This window comes from Solea senegalensis, linkage group LG6 (genome assembly GCF_019176455.1).
Source record: "Solea senegalensis isolate Sse05_10M linkage group LG6, IFAPA_SoseM_1, whole genome shotgun sequence".
Classification (NCBI taxonomy): Eukaryota; Metazoa; Chordata; class Actinopteri; order Pleuronectiformes; family Soleidae; genus Solea; species Solea senegalensis.
Genome location: NC_058026.1, coordinates 21,683,108 through 21,697,608, shown reverse-complemented (window position 1 = coordinate 21,697,608; position 14,501 = coordinate 21,683,108). Strand labels below are relative to the sequence as shown.

The 14,501-nt window shown below is 37.6% G+C and overlaps 1 protein-coding gene across 4 annotated transcripts; it reads right to left on the bottom strand.

Moving 5' to 3' along the window:
• Positions 1 to 674: 674 nt before the first annotated feature.
• Positions 675 to 13,582, bottom strand: arfip1 (ADP-ribosylation factor interacting protein 1 (arfaptin 1)). 4 transcript variants are annotated; one of them, XM_044028608.1, is made up of 10 exons: positions 13,324 to 13,582; positions 10,573 to 10,964; positions 7,325 to 7,423; positions 6,275 to 6,368; positions 5,594 to 5,695; positions 4,451 to 4,563; positions 3,948 to 4,169; positions 3,643 to 3,800; positions 2,912 to 3,086; positions 675 to 2,815 (listed from the first exon to the last, which is right to left on the bottom strand). In XM_044028608.1, the coding sequence occupies exons 2-10, from the start codon at positions 10,960 to 10,962 to the stop codon at positions 2,660 to 2,662; spliced, it is 1,509 nt and encodes a 502-aa protein (XP_043884543.1). In that variant the 5' UTR covers positions 10,963 to 10,964; positions 13,324 to 13,582; the 3' UTR covers positions 675 to 2,659. The 4 variants fall into 4 exon arrangements, with proteins under 4 accessions (XP_043884543.1, XP_043884545.1, XP_043884546.1 ...); XM_044028610.1 differs by lacking the exon at positions 5,594 to 5,695; XM_044028611.1 differs by lacking the exon at positions 10,573 to 10,964.
• Positions 13,583 to 14,501: the final 919 nt, after the last annotated feature.

The following is a 14,501-nucleotide window of genomic DNA, read 5'->3' as shown; positions in this document are numbered from 1 at the left end:
CAACTCACAACATTATTGCGACAATTGTGAAAATAAAATCACACACAAACACAGGCAAATGCTGCTACCAACAACACAAAAACACACCTCTGCATTGTGTCAAAGTGTATAGGCATGGTACTTATTTATTTACTCAAAAAGTAAATAAATAACACACATATCGTTTGGATGTTATTGCTTCTGTGTTTGTTAGTGCTTCATTCACCAATTTAGTTTTCTACAATGAACAATACAACAGACAGTATATAGTGACCTATTTTTGTGGCACACTTTCACATCTTGTCATTTTCAATTCCTGCATGCACCACACTTAATTACTACTATTACTAATAATAATACATTTTATTTGTATTTTATTTGAGTATAAGCTATTTTAGTATAATTACTGATCTTATGTGACCTGTTGCTTTAAGTATGGTCATCCCAAACTGTGCCCTAGTTATGACGATCCATATTTGATTATGTTCATACAGATAAAATGCATCACTGAAGCTGCAAACTACATCCTTAAGGCCTATCAAGGGATTAACCAGATCCTGTCAGATGTAAATCTGTGGGTGTGGCGGGGTTGTAAGGGACTGGATTTGGAGGAAGAAAAAAAAACATCTGTCAATGACAGCAATTTGAGTCCATATGTCAATAAATGAATGTACAATAAACGACTACTTACACAGTAAGAGAAAAGAAAAATTTATTGTTCCACAGAGGTACCACCACATTCTGAATCCTTTTTGAATCAACATTGGTTAATGTTTCATAACTACAAAATGTCCCACTAGTACTAGCACAATAAACTGTAGGTCTCCAGGAAATCAAAGCTAAATGGCTGCATTGGTCACAGACACATAAAAGCTAAATAAAACAGAGGAAATTACAAATATATATGTATGTCCACTTATTTCAAGAAAAAAAGAGAAGAGATTGTTGTACAAGGTTTACACTCAAACCGCTACAGCTGAAGTACAAATGAGCAAACTGAGGACATCACGATAAGTTATACTGTAAATTATACCAGAGTGAAAAGGGTCCTCTCTGAAAAATATACTTTATACTGCAAAGCCCATGAAGCAGCTCAGGTAATGGACACTGAGTTTTTCATTTTTTACAAAAGATAAAGTTCCTCAGGGTAACCGTGTCATTGTTCACACCTTATATATCGTACAATTCTTACATGTTTTTGTAAATGATCTAAAATACATACATGTGCACATGAGCAATATAGATAAATAGCATTAATTAAACTGCACATCTTTAAGTAGATTTAGACTTTATGTCATTAATGAAGCTTTTTACTTAAAAAAACCCGAAGGTGACATTTGTGAGTGTTTAAACCTGATATATGTTTTAACTATATCCTTGGAGTGTGTGTTTGTGCTTATTTGGTCCATTCTCTTCCATCAAGAGTTAACTGGTGCTGTTTAACACCAGTAAGAATGAAGGAGTAGAACAAATTTGTGACAACAAGGCACATTCAAGTCACGTAAGGCTGGTATCAACACGCTTATTTAGCTGTGTGCTAAATAGGCAAATGCTAAAAAAAATAGGGGTAATCGATTAAAAAGCAGCATCAGGTCCACATTTTCCGGGATTAACATGTGTCCACTTATGATCACATCTCACTTGACATGCAAATAAATGCACATGCAGCTCTTTTTGCACTGCGATTGTTAAAGTGGGAGAAAGAGACATGTTAATACCAAGTATGAAGAAGGCAATAATCACATTGTAACATGTGGAATTTACTGTGAGTGCGATTCAATTTGTATAAAAAGGAACAGTTTGACATTTTGGGAAATACTAGAAGTAGAGAAAAGGATCCAGACCATACACCAAACCCTCATGTCTGTCTGTTAAAACAAGTACCACTTTGCTTAGTGCAAGGAATGGACAAAGGGAAGAAACCTGCCTATGTCAATCCTAAGGTACAAAACCTCCCATAAAATCATGATTTCTATTTACACTTTGGATTTTGACAATAAAAAGATTAATTTCGGAGCTGAATCAGACTAACTGCTCCCCTTTACCATCTTAATGTTAAGCTATAAGCTAACCAGCCCCTGGCTGTCGTCTTGAACGCCAAAAATCATTTAATCAAGAAAGCAAATAGGCATATTTACCAAAATATCAAACTACAACTTTAATTTAAATTTGCTGGTAAAAATGATCATTTGTACATTTGCATAATCCAGACATATGAATGTAATTCTGTGTTGTTCTCACAACACATGTCAAATCTTATAAACATGTTGAGATAGAGTCCTTTAGATAAAGCATGCATCCTCATCAAAGTCAGCTGGTGAGTGTAGAGGAAAAATGTGAATAAAAAGGCAGTTGTAGCTGCCCTCACAGATCCAGCATGTCTGCCATGCTGCGATACAACATTCATAAGCTGGAATACAAAAGGCCATAACTGCAATAACTCCCCGTTCGACATTTTTGTCAAGACACAATATAAAAGTGCATTTCCTATGATTTGAAAGACCTGCAAAGGTGAAGAGGAGAACAATTGTTCAAGATTAAAACAGATTGTGGTTTTTTGTTTGTTTCTGTGTTTTGTTAAAAGATTTACAATTCAAAGATTGAAAGGCAGTGAAGTATAGAGTTGAAGGGAAAAGAGGGTTTCTGGGGGGTTTTCATGTCAAAACCGCCCAAACTTTGATTAGTGCTCTTCCAGCCAAGATGGAGTGTCTGCACCTGGGATTTTCAACTTGATGTGGAACTGCTTGAGTGTCTGTTCCAGCTGCTGTTGGTTTCCAGCGTAGTATGCAGATATGGCATTGTGGAACAGGATGAGCTGGTTATGCAATACCTTCACCTGATTGTTAGCAAGAAAAAGGGAAAAGGGAGATTATGAGAGCATTGAACTTGAAGCTGATATGTTGGGGCAGAGTAGAGCTAGCCTCCAGCTGACCTTGTTCTCTTCCAGGAACTTAAGCTTGATAGAGACATCGTTTCGCATCCTCTCGTACTTCTCGCGGTGCACCTGGAACATTTGCTGGGCCTGCTCGATCTTAGGCAAGGTGGTGGCGTCCCGTGGCCCCAAATTCAACTCCTCCAAATCTGTGCGGTATGCATCATACTCGACCCTAGGGATGCGACATAATTTACACACAACATGAGAGCTGTGTCATACATCACTACATGCAGGGACACACACTCATACACACAGCTTAAGTGCTGTTATATGGTCAGAGTAAGGCTACGAGAAATTACATGACAAATCTCTGCACCACACGTCCAGTCCACCAGTCTGAAATAATAATAGTAAAATACATACTTTTAATGTCTGTTGCCCCTATAGTTTCACAGCTCAGCAGTTTCTGCTCATTGTTTTGGTTTTATGGCCCATAACTGCTGTTTTCTCATCAGATTTTCAGATGCCATAAGCTTTTCTTTAGCAAAAAATCACTAATAAACCCACTGTATGCCACCTGTCCAATGTCAATTTGCATATACTTAATAAACTAACACATAAAAGTTATATTGCGTATAAACGTATTTAGTGGCTAGAAAACACAGCTCAATCTGGTGGTGACAAAAACAAAGCTAAAAGGATACTAAAACTTTGCATTGCCTTTGTGTAGCTAAAAATGATTAACTGGTACCGATTTAAGTTTCATTTTGTACATTTGTTCAAGTTACCTGGCCAATTCATACTGTTTGATGTTAATCATGGTGTCTTCAATTGTTTTGTCAACAAGTGTGTTCACACTAGAGATGAAGAAGGTGATGGCACCCAGTAGTGTATCCCCATTTTTGGACAAAAGCTTTTGGGTTTCAGCATTGTAACCAAACTCCTCCTGAAGAACACAAACACATGCATATTATTAGTGTTTAGAGTATTCATTCATCTAAATATGTACCGGGAAAACAACAGCAACAATTAAAGAGGGACCTATGGGATCACAAGTGGTCGATATGTGTTCTATCAAACTTTATGGACTCACATGGAGTTCTGGTGACTTGAGGCTGAGGTCAGCGAAGGCATCGCCGAGCTGCCTCTGTGTCTTGATCATCTGGGACAGCTGACTGGCCAGCGTCTGAGCCAGCCTCATCACATTCTGGTATTTTCTCTTGTTGTCACGCAGGACTTCAATTTGTGCCTCCAGCTCCAGGTCCACAGTCCTCGAACCACGACCCATCTTCTCGGACAGGATCTGCCTGGTGCACTGCAGGGGGAGAGGCTCTTAACACACACTGATAAGAGGCTACAATTTTAAAATGCTACAAGGGACTGTGAAGAGAGTTCTTCTAAGTAATGGGAGGAAAAGGGATAGATTCTGAATGAGAAAAGTGTAACTGCAAAGTCTAAAACAAGAAAGACAGCTATATAGTATAGTTCACTTATCCTAATTAACAGAAAATTAAGATTAAGTGTGTGGCAAAGGCTTAGAGGGGTAGCAGAATAAAGGAAAGGACATGAACATAAATCAAGGACAAGGAGGTTTACTTTATATGTGTTGATGCTCCACTTTCTCACGAGATCCAGTTTTTCAATGGCTGGGTTCTTCAAGTCATCAGAAAGGACCATCGCTCCTGCCATTGGCTGTGCTTGCATTGCGTCTGAACAATTACAATTCATTCACTTAGATAGGGTAGGTAATGATGCTATTGGATTAATGGGGTAAAAAAAGCTCTAGTGCAAAATTAAAGGGGTAGATTTTAAGTGCTGCAATTATCAAACAATGTTATTTGATTGTGTTGCGGACAAACTGCAACACACACAACAATGCTCAGTTAAAGGCATTAGAAGACGCTGATGAAACTTGTGGTTTTTCAGATCAACGTGAAAACACAATTAGTCATGAGGAACCACTCTGAAAGGGAAACACAGTGCTTCATTGTTTGGACAGAAAAGGAAGAACTGAAAGATACGGAGCCCCGAATCTGACAAAATGTACTTGAGGGTTGTCTGGCAAAAACTCAATGTATCTGCCTGCCTTCATCAATAAATAATTCAATTAATTTACTCTAAATAATGTAGTAAAGTTTAAGTATGCTATATATCTTTAGCTGACAAGCGTATGCTAACTAAACGAGTAGGTACTCACTAAAGCTACAAGTTCACTAAACCAAAGCCTAATCAGTTTGTATTATAAAGGCAAAGTATGACATTTATTTTAACACATAATAATAGCATTTATTCACCTATTTATATCTCTTGTCTTAGCTTTTATCAGTTTTGGGGCTCCACAGAGCAGGACCATGGAAGACAACTTTTAAAAGGAAAAGGCTGCAAGCAGGAAAATCAATTTAGATTAAAAGCCGTTTTCTTAAAAGCAAATGTTTCAGGAAGAAATCAAGACATCTTGATCTCAAGGAAATGACCCTATAGGCAGTAAACACTTAGAAATAGCAACAGCAAAGCAGAGGACTAATCCCTTTAGCCCAGACCTCTGAAGGCAAAATTTAGCCACGCAATTAAACCAAAGACGACATAGAAGGGTTTGATTATGACTAAAGCACAGCCTGCGGGAACCAGGAGAGGGTAAGAAACTAATAAAAAACCAAGAAAGGAACAGCAAATTTCAGTTGTTAGTGTCCAAATGTTGAAAATTCAGTATAATCTTATCAACTCCACTGCTGCAGGTACCTTTATCAGCCTGACTACAGCTGGATGAGCGTGCTAGGCGGCTAGCAACAGCTGAGCTGGGAGCTACAGGTGCCACAGGTGATGTGGGCAGGCTGGCTGACCCTGGGAGATATTCACAATTATGATTCATTAGTGTGTCGTGCTCTTGTCCGCAAAAGTGTCGGGGGGGTTTCACTAATGTTTAGTCTCCGTGCATTTTTTATTTTATTTTTTTTAAATTACACAATCTCTCTTCCCATGTACAAGATGAATGTTTTTGGGAACAAAAGCCGACCTTATCCAGTGAAAATACCATGGAAAATATCCATGGCAACATTGTGGCAAAGGGTCAACAGCAGCTTGCTCCTCCATTGGTAGACTTTTATTTGCATTTGTAATAAGAGCGTGATGATGAAAAGGAAAACAGCATTACAACCTAGAGATCAGAGGAAGCTCATTAATTTCAATTGGATGTCCCCCTTTACAAATTCAAATGTGGGCCTTTCAATTTTCAAAGATTAAAAACCAGTCATGGAGCCACTGAAAATACACAGAGAAAAGTGGTTTTGTAACCACTGAACGTTACAATGGAATCAAACCATATCATAAGCTGGCAGGGCCTGAGAGTGAGTGCATTACAGTGACACGCATGCACACACAAACTCCGAAAATGGTATTGAAAATAGGGAGTGGAGTGTTTACCTTTGTATGCTCCCGATTCAATGATGCCCTCAGATGTTGGGGAAAAGTTTGAGGTGTCTGAGAGGTTAAGGGCACCGAGACCACTGGGGTAGTCCTATGGAAAAATTTAATCAGGAATTGTATTATCAGCTATTGTATTTCCTGGTAGACATACAGCAAGAACATGCAAAAGGTCTGGTGTACTTCCTGTATTTGTGGGCGAGGTTAGTGACTAATGCTTTAATTCAAATGTGTAAGTCTTCGACCAACCAGCAAAAAAATGTAGAAACATGATTGTGATCAATCGCAATCTTTCCGGTTAAAACATCACTAACTAATAAAGTTACACTAGTTTAGGGTCCATACTTCCTGAAAGTCCATAATAATTTAACTGAACGTTCTTTACTCGTTCATTTAGAAAGGTGTGTCATCTTCTTAATCTGGCATCTGTAGCCTTTAATTTAGGACTGAAACAATTATTCGATTAATCAATTAGTAAATGAGAATTTAAACATGAATATTTTCTGGTTTCTTTTCTATATATAACAAAAAAATAATTAAAACTGAACATGTTTCATTTTATGGGCCAAACTTGATTAATCAAGAAAATGATCAATCGATGATGAAAATAATCATTACTTCTTCTAAATTCTAACATAATTTATAGTTAATTGAGAATAAATACCAAGCAATGCTTCAGTTTACACTATTCAAAAATGACGCATTTCTTGTTATGATAGAACGTTGAATAGCTATGTTTTAAACTGTTTGTCAGAGTGAGAGTGAGCTGAATACATCTCCTTATGCTAAGGGGAAATCACAAAGGATACTTTCATAGTTTTCGATCATAATAACGGGCAAAGCTGGAGCTTGAGTATTTTGCAAACACAGAAGTAAACATTTGTTTGCACTGTTCATTTTCATCCAGGTGTAAAGTAGATACCTCAGATACAGATACCATAACAATAGGTGATGTTGTTCTTAAAAACATCATCTTTCACCTTGAGGACAAATGCAGGGTTTGGCTTGGGAAGTCAGTATACATTCTCACGCCTCTAAATAAGTTCTTACCCTCTGGAACACTGTCTCGGGGCTCTGATCCAGGTCTCCATTGCTAGTGACTGGAATCTCGGCAGCTGAGCTTCTATGGGAGTCAGCCATTGTGCTTTCCTAATGAGGAAGGTAAAATGAAGCAGGTTATTGCAGCAAGCCTCCCCTGACAACCTGAGTGGAGCTGTCCACTGAGGAAAAACAGGACTCAGGATCTACTACTGGGGCACAACAGCTGTGGACTGCCATCTTGTGGACAGTGCTATAGTAGAACCAAAGATATTAGTTATATTGGCCATAAAGGATTACTAACATAATGCAGCACCCATGAATATGTGCAATCCACCATTGATTTCTAACACTTGCTGTTCTCCATGGAAATGCTCCGTAGAGAATATCTGCTTTCTTGATGTCTCACTCATGTCAGTTTTTTCTGTGCAGGTCTTTATCTTTCAAAGTCAATTGCTTTGTCACATGAAACCCTTTACGTCATAGTCAAGTCATTTTGTAGTCTACTGTTGTGCTACAGGAGCAAACGCTGCAGGACAAATCTCTCCGTGGTTATAAATATCGTTGTTTGTGGATTCAAATGACACTAGGATAAAAAAAAAAATGGCTTGTTTAGCTGCACATTTACATGTCGGCTCCAAGAAGACCACAGGGTGGAGACAACCAGTTTGTGACTGTATGAGTTGTTTGTGCTACAATGGACTGGCTGACTGTTAATACAGGCTGAAAATACAGCTATGCTGGTTTTAGTGCATGCTTTTGGACCTTATCACTGTGGACTTGGAAACCAGGTCACTTGCTTCACAACTATAGAGCTCATTTGGGTAATTATCAATAAATCTTACACATTGGACCTTCAACAGTGTCAATTATGTCACGCTACAAATCCTTACAGTAAGTAAAAAGTGAGTGAAAATATTGAATTCTAGTAAATTAGTGAATAAAATAATCCTAGTACACTTAAAACTGTATAATCCTGTGTAGACACCTGCACACAAAAAATAAAATATTAGGAAATATGAGTATTACTAAAACCTCATAACCCCAAAATGACAGGCAGTATCAACCTCTTAAAAAGATTAATAGTCAAATTGATACAACACATGCCCAAACTAATTAATTAATTAATTAAAAATAGCTCTACCACTTCTTTTTTACGTTTAACAACTGCGTGATTTAAGGTATATGTATATATATATATATATATATATATATATATATATAAAAAATGTAAAAAGGAGATTAAATAATACATTGTTAAATACATAAGGGATGGATAAGATGAATGAGTGTCTCTTCCATAATCCATGACAAAGACTTTACAGAGACTATGGTGATGTGGCACTGGCACACATGAATACTTTAAGGCCACATGATGCTGCACAGACTAGGCCTGTTTAACCACCTACTGCAGATAAGACAGACTCCTCCCTCCCTTATTGTCCACATAAAAAGTATAAAAAGGCCGTCTGCAAAAGCACATCTCTGATTACAAGCACTTTTGTTTCAATGGCGTAAATAAACATAGAGTGCAGCAAACAATTTGTTGAGCACTGTTTTGGTTGTGTCCAATGAGCACCAGCTGAAATAAAACTGTCCAAGAACTTAATCGTCTTCTTGGACAGAAAAATATGCAATGGAATAAATTCAGCCATGCATGCACATGAATGATCAGGAGTCTCAGAGCCAAAATGATCCCACCCAACATCTGCAAACATATCACCCAACATCTGCAAACATTCTATATTAATGTCAACAACTAATGGTGTCAGCCTAATGGAGCAGCAGTCATACTTAAAAGGCTGTGAGTTAATCAGGCATATGAAGGGGCAAGGTATGGCATGTCGTGGTTTGCCATAGCCTGCAGCTCAGTATCCTAGATACAAGCTAAACTGACAGCAGTAGCAGGGAGGGATGGATAACAACAATGAGGTAATTGTGTAATTAGCTGCGTCAGCTAAAGAGGAAAGAATCACATCTTTCCTCTTTGTTTCTGTTTCCTCATAACTGCTAAATAAGGGGGTTAACAGAAAAGATTGTTTTTTTCCAAACAGCTGAGGCAGATGGCTAAAGAATTCTGCCACAGATGACTTCCCATTAAGATTGTTTTCCTCTCCTCGAATGCCAAGTGCTAACTCAATGTGTGAACTGTTACGTATGGCCTTCTCAGCCTTGCTATGTAAAGTGTCTGAGATAATGTATGTCCCATTATACTGCTGTGCAGTACAGTACACTGAGCCCACATTCTGAGCCTCACACATTCCAATGACAAGAGATGTAGGACTGCCAGAGAATGTGCAGTCAGGAGTCCAAATCCCATTCATTTTGCCAACCATGTGACCGTTAGCATGTTAAATGTGAGAGTGGTGCTTACATGCATGTATGCATGCTGTCACTTATGCACACCACGTCAGTGTGGGACAAAAGACAGCACATGTGGCAGTAGAGGAGTGTTACTATTTACACGCAGCAGGAATCATGAATATTAAACCAAAAATAATGTCAGTGTCTCAATTAAACACACTGTATATACACTTTTGGAGCACTTTATCAGGGATAATAGATCATGTATTCTCCTGGGTCAGGGAGATAGTAGGGTCAAACCTTGGCCTCAACCGCAGGAATCAGTTCACCCAGTTGGAATGTAACAATTGACATACTGTGCGCCTGGCAGCACGAAAATGGCTCAAGTCTCAAATTATTTATATAGACATGGCAAGGGTTTCAGTTGCCTTGCCAGGTACTAACTCTGAATTAAAAAAATGGTAGAATGTTATGTTATGTGATGTAGTCAAGTCAGCATGGAGCAGAATACCCAAGAACATTTCCAACCTCCTGTGAAATACGTGGCACAAATAATTGAGGCCGTCTTCCTGAGAGCAAAGGGAGGCTTAACCCAGTCAGTTCTAACATGCTCGTTCCTGATAAAGTGCTTGGATGGTACATTTTATACTTTGTAAGTCATCAGAAAAACTGAACACTTTTTTGATTATCTGCAAACGCACAAGGAAACAAGCAGGAAAACCACCAAAAGCACATAAGCAACAGCGACAGCAGCTTTCCCTGTGTAAACCTCCAACAAAGCAGAACAGAAGCTGAAATAATAGCAATATATAATACCAATAATAATTTGACTGTATAGGAAAGAGACAGCCACCACCAGCACAGCATATCCAAGTCAAAACATCAACAAAAGTACGAGAAGTTTGGCAAGAAGTTTAGAGTTTAGAGCTGATTTACCAAAAGGAGGTTAATATCACCTTTGTTCCTGTGTGAGCATTTCCACTTTCCTCTGGTGTTTCAGCTGAGTCAATATGACGATTTATCTCGTGCTCCGCTTTGTCTACACTGCCAGACTCCTGTGCAGCATCACCATCATCTCTGCATTTCACCACACTCTGCCCCAGAACGTCCCCCTTCTCCTCCTCCTGAACATTCTTGTCGCTGTTATCAGCTTTTTCGTCACCGCTGTCGATATCAATGTCATACAGCACCTCATCTGTGCGATCACTTTCCCTAGTGGAGTCTACACTCTCCTGTTTCAGATCGTCACTCAAACTCTCCTCTGATTTGTCAGCCTCCACACAATCCATCTGAGGGTCCTCGGCTGAGGTCCTCCCCGATTCAGGTTCAAGACTAACTTCAGACATACCTGAAAACAAACAAAATATAGGCAGGTATGAATTGGTCCTACCATGTTGGCTGGCTGCTTTTAGTGCACTACCACCACACCGAGGTCCCAACCTATTACATATATCATTATATTTAAGAACACGGCGTCTGTACTTAAAGACAGATATTTTGTTTAAGTCTTTTCAAAACATTGTAATGGAAACTCCTCGACAAATAAAGTACCTGTTAATCAAGTCATGACTCAATTTACACAATAAAACCTGGAAATGATAGAACTACTGGATCACAAACAGGTATCTTGAACAGGAAGTACAGACAGACACCTGTTCAATTACATATATTTGCATAGCTGTAGTATACACAACAGATATGCATACAATTAAAACAGATGGGACAGTTTTACTTGTGATAAAACCTACACATCTAGTATGTAAAGGTCAAACCCTTCCCATCTTTTTAATAATAATAAGCATCAGTAGATTATTGTCTCAGCCTCTACTGATATTGTCAGAAACCAGCTGCCAGCAGCTCAGACACATTATGTTGTCATCCAAATGTTTGACATTATTTTAATTTTAAATATAGAAGTGCACTGCAGTGCACACTCAGAATACAGATCAGACAATACATGTTCAATAATGAAAGTATCATTACTGTTATATTGCATCAAACATAGGAAAAATAGAACATTTGTCTACCTCTAGTTTTATGCATGGAATAGTTCACAAAAGCATATACTTAGCACATCAACAGATTTAATGACAGTGTAAGGGAGAACATAATGTATACAAACCATGAATCTGTAAGGCAGTGATGCGTCTTACAAATTCAAATGGATATAACAGAGTGGAGAAGCTTTAAGCTACTAACAAGAAATCACAAATCTGCTATTCTACTGTCTGAGATACAATCTGCGACAGTGTGTTTTATCGATTCACGAAAAACACTGATAAGGCTTCTTTAGGATTTGTGCTGTGCCTATATATGTGTATATAACTATACACACACACACATATATGCATATATATGTACATATAGTATAGAATAGTAAGAGGGTCAAAATATAGATTTGGTGATATAGCATTGGCCTTTCACGTGCAATACGAGAATCGATACATATCGAAATTAAGGCACTCTAAAGTAAACAGTCCCTTTAAGTTTCACTCGCCGGGCGTCGCTGCTTGATGTCTCCTTGCAGTGGCGCTGTTCAAATGAATGAAGGAAACTTGGGTGGAAGATATCTGCCCAAAGAAGAGGGAGTTTACAGCGTAAACAGTGTCTTTGTTCTCTATGTTATGAATACATAGAGAAATCCTGCACTTTTAACATTTCACAGACATTCTGTTTTCTTAGTTAGACAGATTTTGTGATGTTTCGCTATATGATTGTCTTGCAATATATTGATTATCACAGAATCATTGTATCGTAATATCATTGGTATCGTGGACCACGTATCGTGAGGTACTCTGTGATTCAAACCCCTATTTAACAATATTGCTCCATTAGACATCACAAACTTGAGTATCTACCGATCGGTTCTATACAGTCATTTTAGACCATGAACCAAGAAGTTTCATATACATATATATATATATATATATATATATATATAGACAATATAATAAATATAATTCTCAAACTGTGCAACAAATATTGTTTTCCCAAAAAGAAGAATTAAACAGCTCAATTTTTACAGTCTGTGCATAATGAAGCATGTGATATTTATTTGTCTATCCGATCCAGTGATACCTATTCCCATCCCTAATTAGTTCAAAATGGTGATCTCCAGCTTTAAATAAATGATCAGGTAAATATCAGTAGCCCCTTCCTTTTGCCTTCCCAACGTTCATGTGTTCATTCAACCAGTTTCTCACCAATAAAACCCATTCATTTCTTTAACGGGTCTTGTTTGGCATTTTAAGAAGTAAATATTTGTTGGAGGAAAACAACAGTTGGTTAAATACAAACACACCGGAAATGCTGAAAAAATGCTTGCTGAATTACCTGTTGCTGCACAGTCACGTGACCATAACCCTTTTTTTTAAAAATTGCTGGACACATTAATATTATATCACGTGTCATGTGGCGTTTGAAGCACAGTCAACACATTCAGTGACTTCTTCTCACTGTCTGTTAACAAAAGGTTTCCATTAAATCATGTTGAGTTAACATGAACGCACCAGACCCGTTGACGTGTTGTTAGCTTAAGTTACCGTAGCTTAACAACAGATTACGTGGATGACGGAGATGGATCTATAGACTCCGCTTTAAAATAAAAAAACTTTGAATAGTTCGTGTTATCTTAATATGCCAGTGGTTCTGCAAAAACACAAGGTCATTATAATACAGCAATGATTAAAAAGTTTAGTTAACGTTACCTATCTGCGGCCGTGGCTAACTATTCAGCTGTGGACTGTTAGCCGTGGTCGTAGTTCACCGGTGTCTTCCTCTGCGTCCTCTTGCACAGGACGTTTTTTTTGTTAATTGTCTGTTTGTTCGTCGATGCAAACGTTGCACATATGAACTACAAACTTATCATCAGTGGTCCTTGACTCTACCCTGGCTCAGCGGACTCGTAGTTTGAACCCCGGAAGAGTGAACCTCAGCGCACCAGCAACAGCAGGGCCTCCGGCTGTCATCTGGAACAGACCACGTCATTTACTGCACGCGCTCGCCCCCTACTGTCCAATGCTGCTCATCGCACTTTGTGTCCATTCATTTATTTTACTTATTTACTTTTTCTATTGAAGATTTTTAAATGAAATGAAATGAAATGAAATAAAATGAAATGAAATTAAATTAAATTACTTTCTTTCAACGCATAAAATATTAAAATTACAGAATTTATTTGGCTGAGACTTGAATGTGATTTGTGTGATTAAATTGTCAGCCTATATGGAGAGAACTGGTTGATGCATCTATAAATGATCTAATTTTTAGATATTGTCAATATTCAAGAGTCAAAGATTCAATGTTGTTATGTTCTTTTTATTTACTTTTTTTCTATTGAAGATTTATATACTGTACTGTATATATGTATATAAAAACAATATTAAAACAGTTTATTTGACTGAGAATTTAATGTGAGGGAGAACCATCCATGGTAATAAAAGGGGTAATTTTCTATGTTGACACTATTAACATTTTCAAGTAAAAAATAAATAAAAATAAACTGTTTTATTAAATTAAAATACCCCTATGAAGAGCTTTGGTTGATCTATAAATCCATGTAAGATATCCATGTAAGATACCCTTTTATGTTATTTGTCTTCCACAATAATTGCTGTCAAAGCCTTGAAAGTAAAAACATAAATAAAATGACACAATGTGAGAGTTATTGTGCTTATTCTTGCTTTTTTATTTTATTTTACATTGAATGTACAAAAAACATTAGACACAACAACAACAACATAAAATACAGTAAATAAAATAAATAACAAGGGAAATTTATCTAGGAAATTTCTCATAATATCGTATAATCTCTGACCTTTAGATCCTAAAGCATATTGAATATATAGAACATTTTGGGGGACATTTCTGTATTATTTTTGTGTGA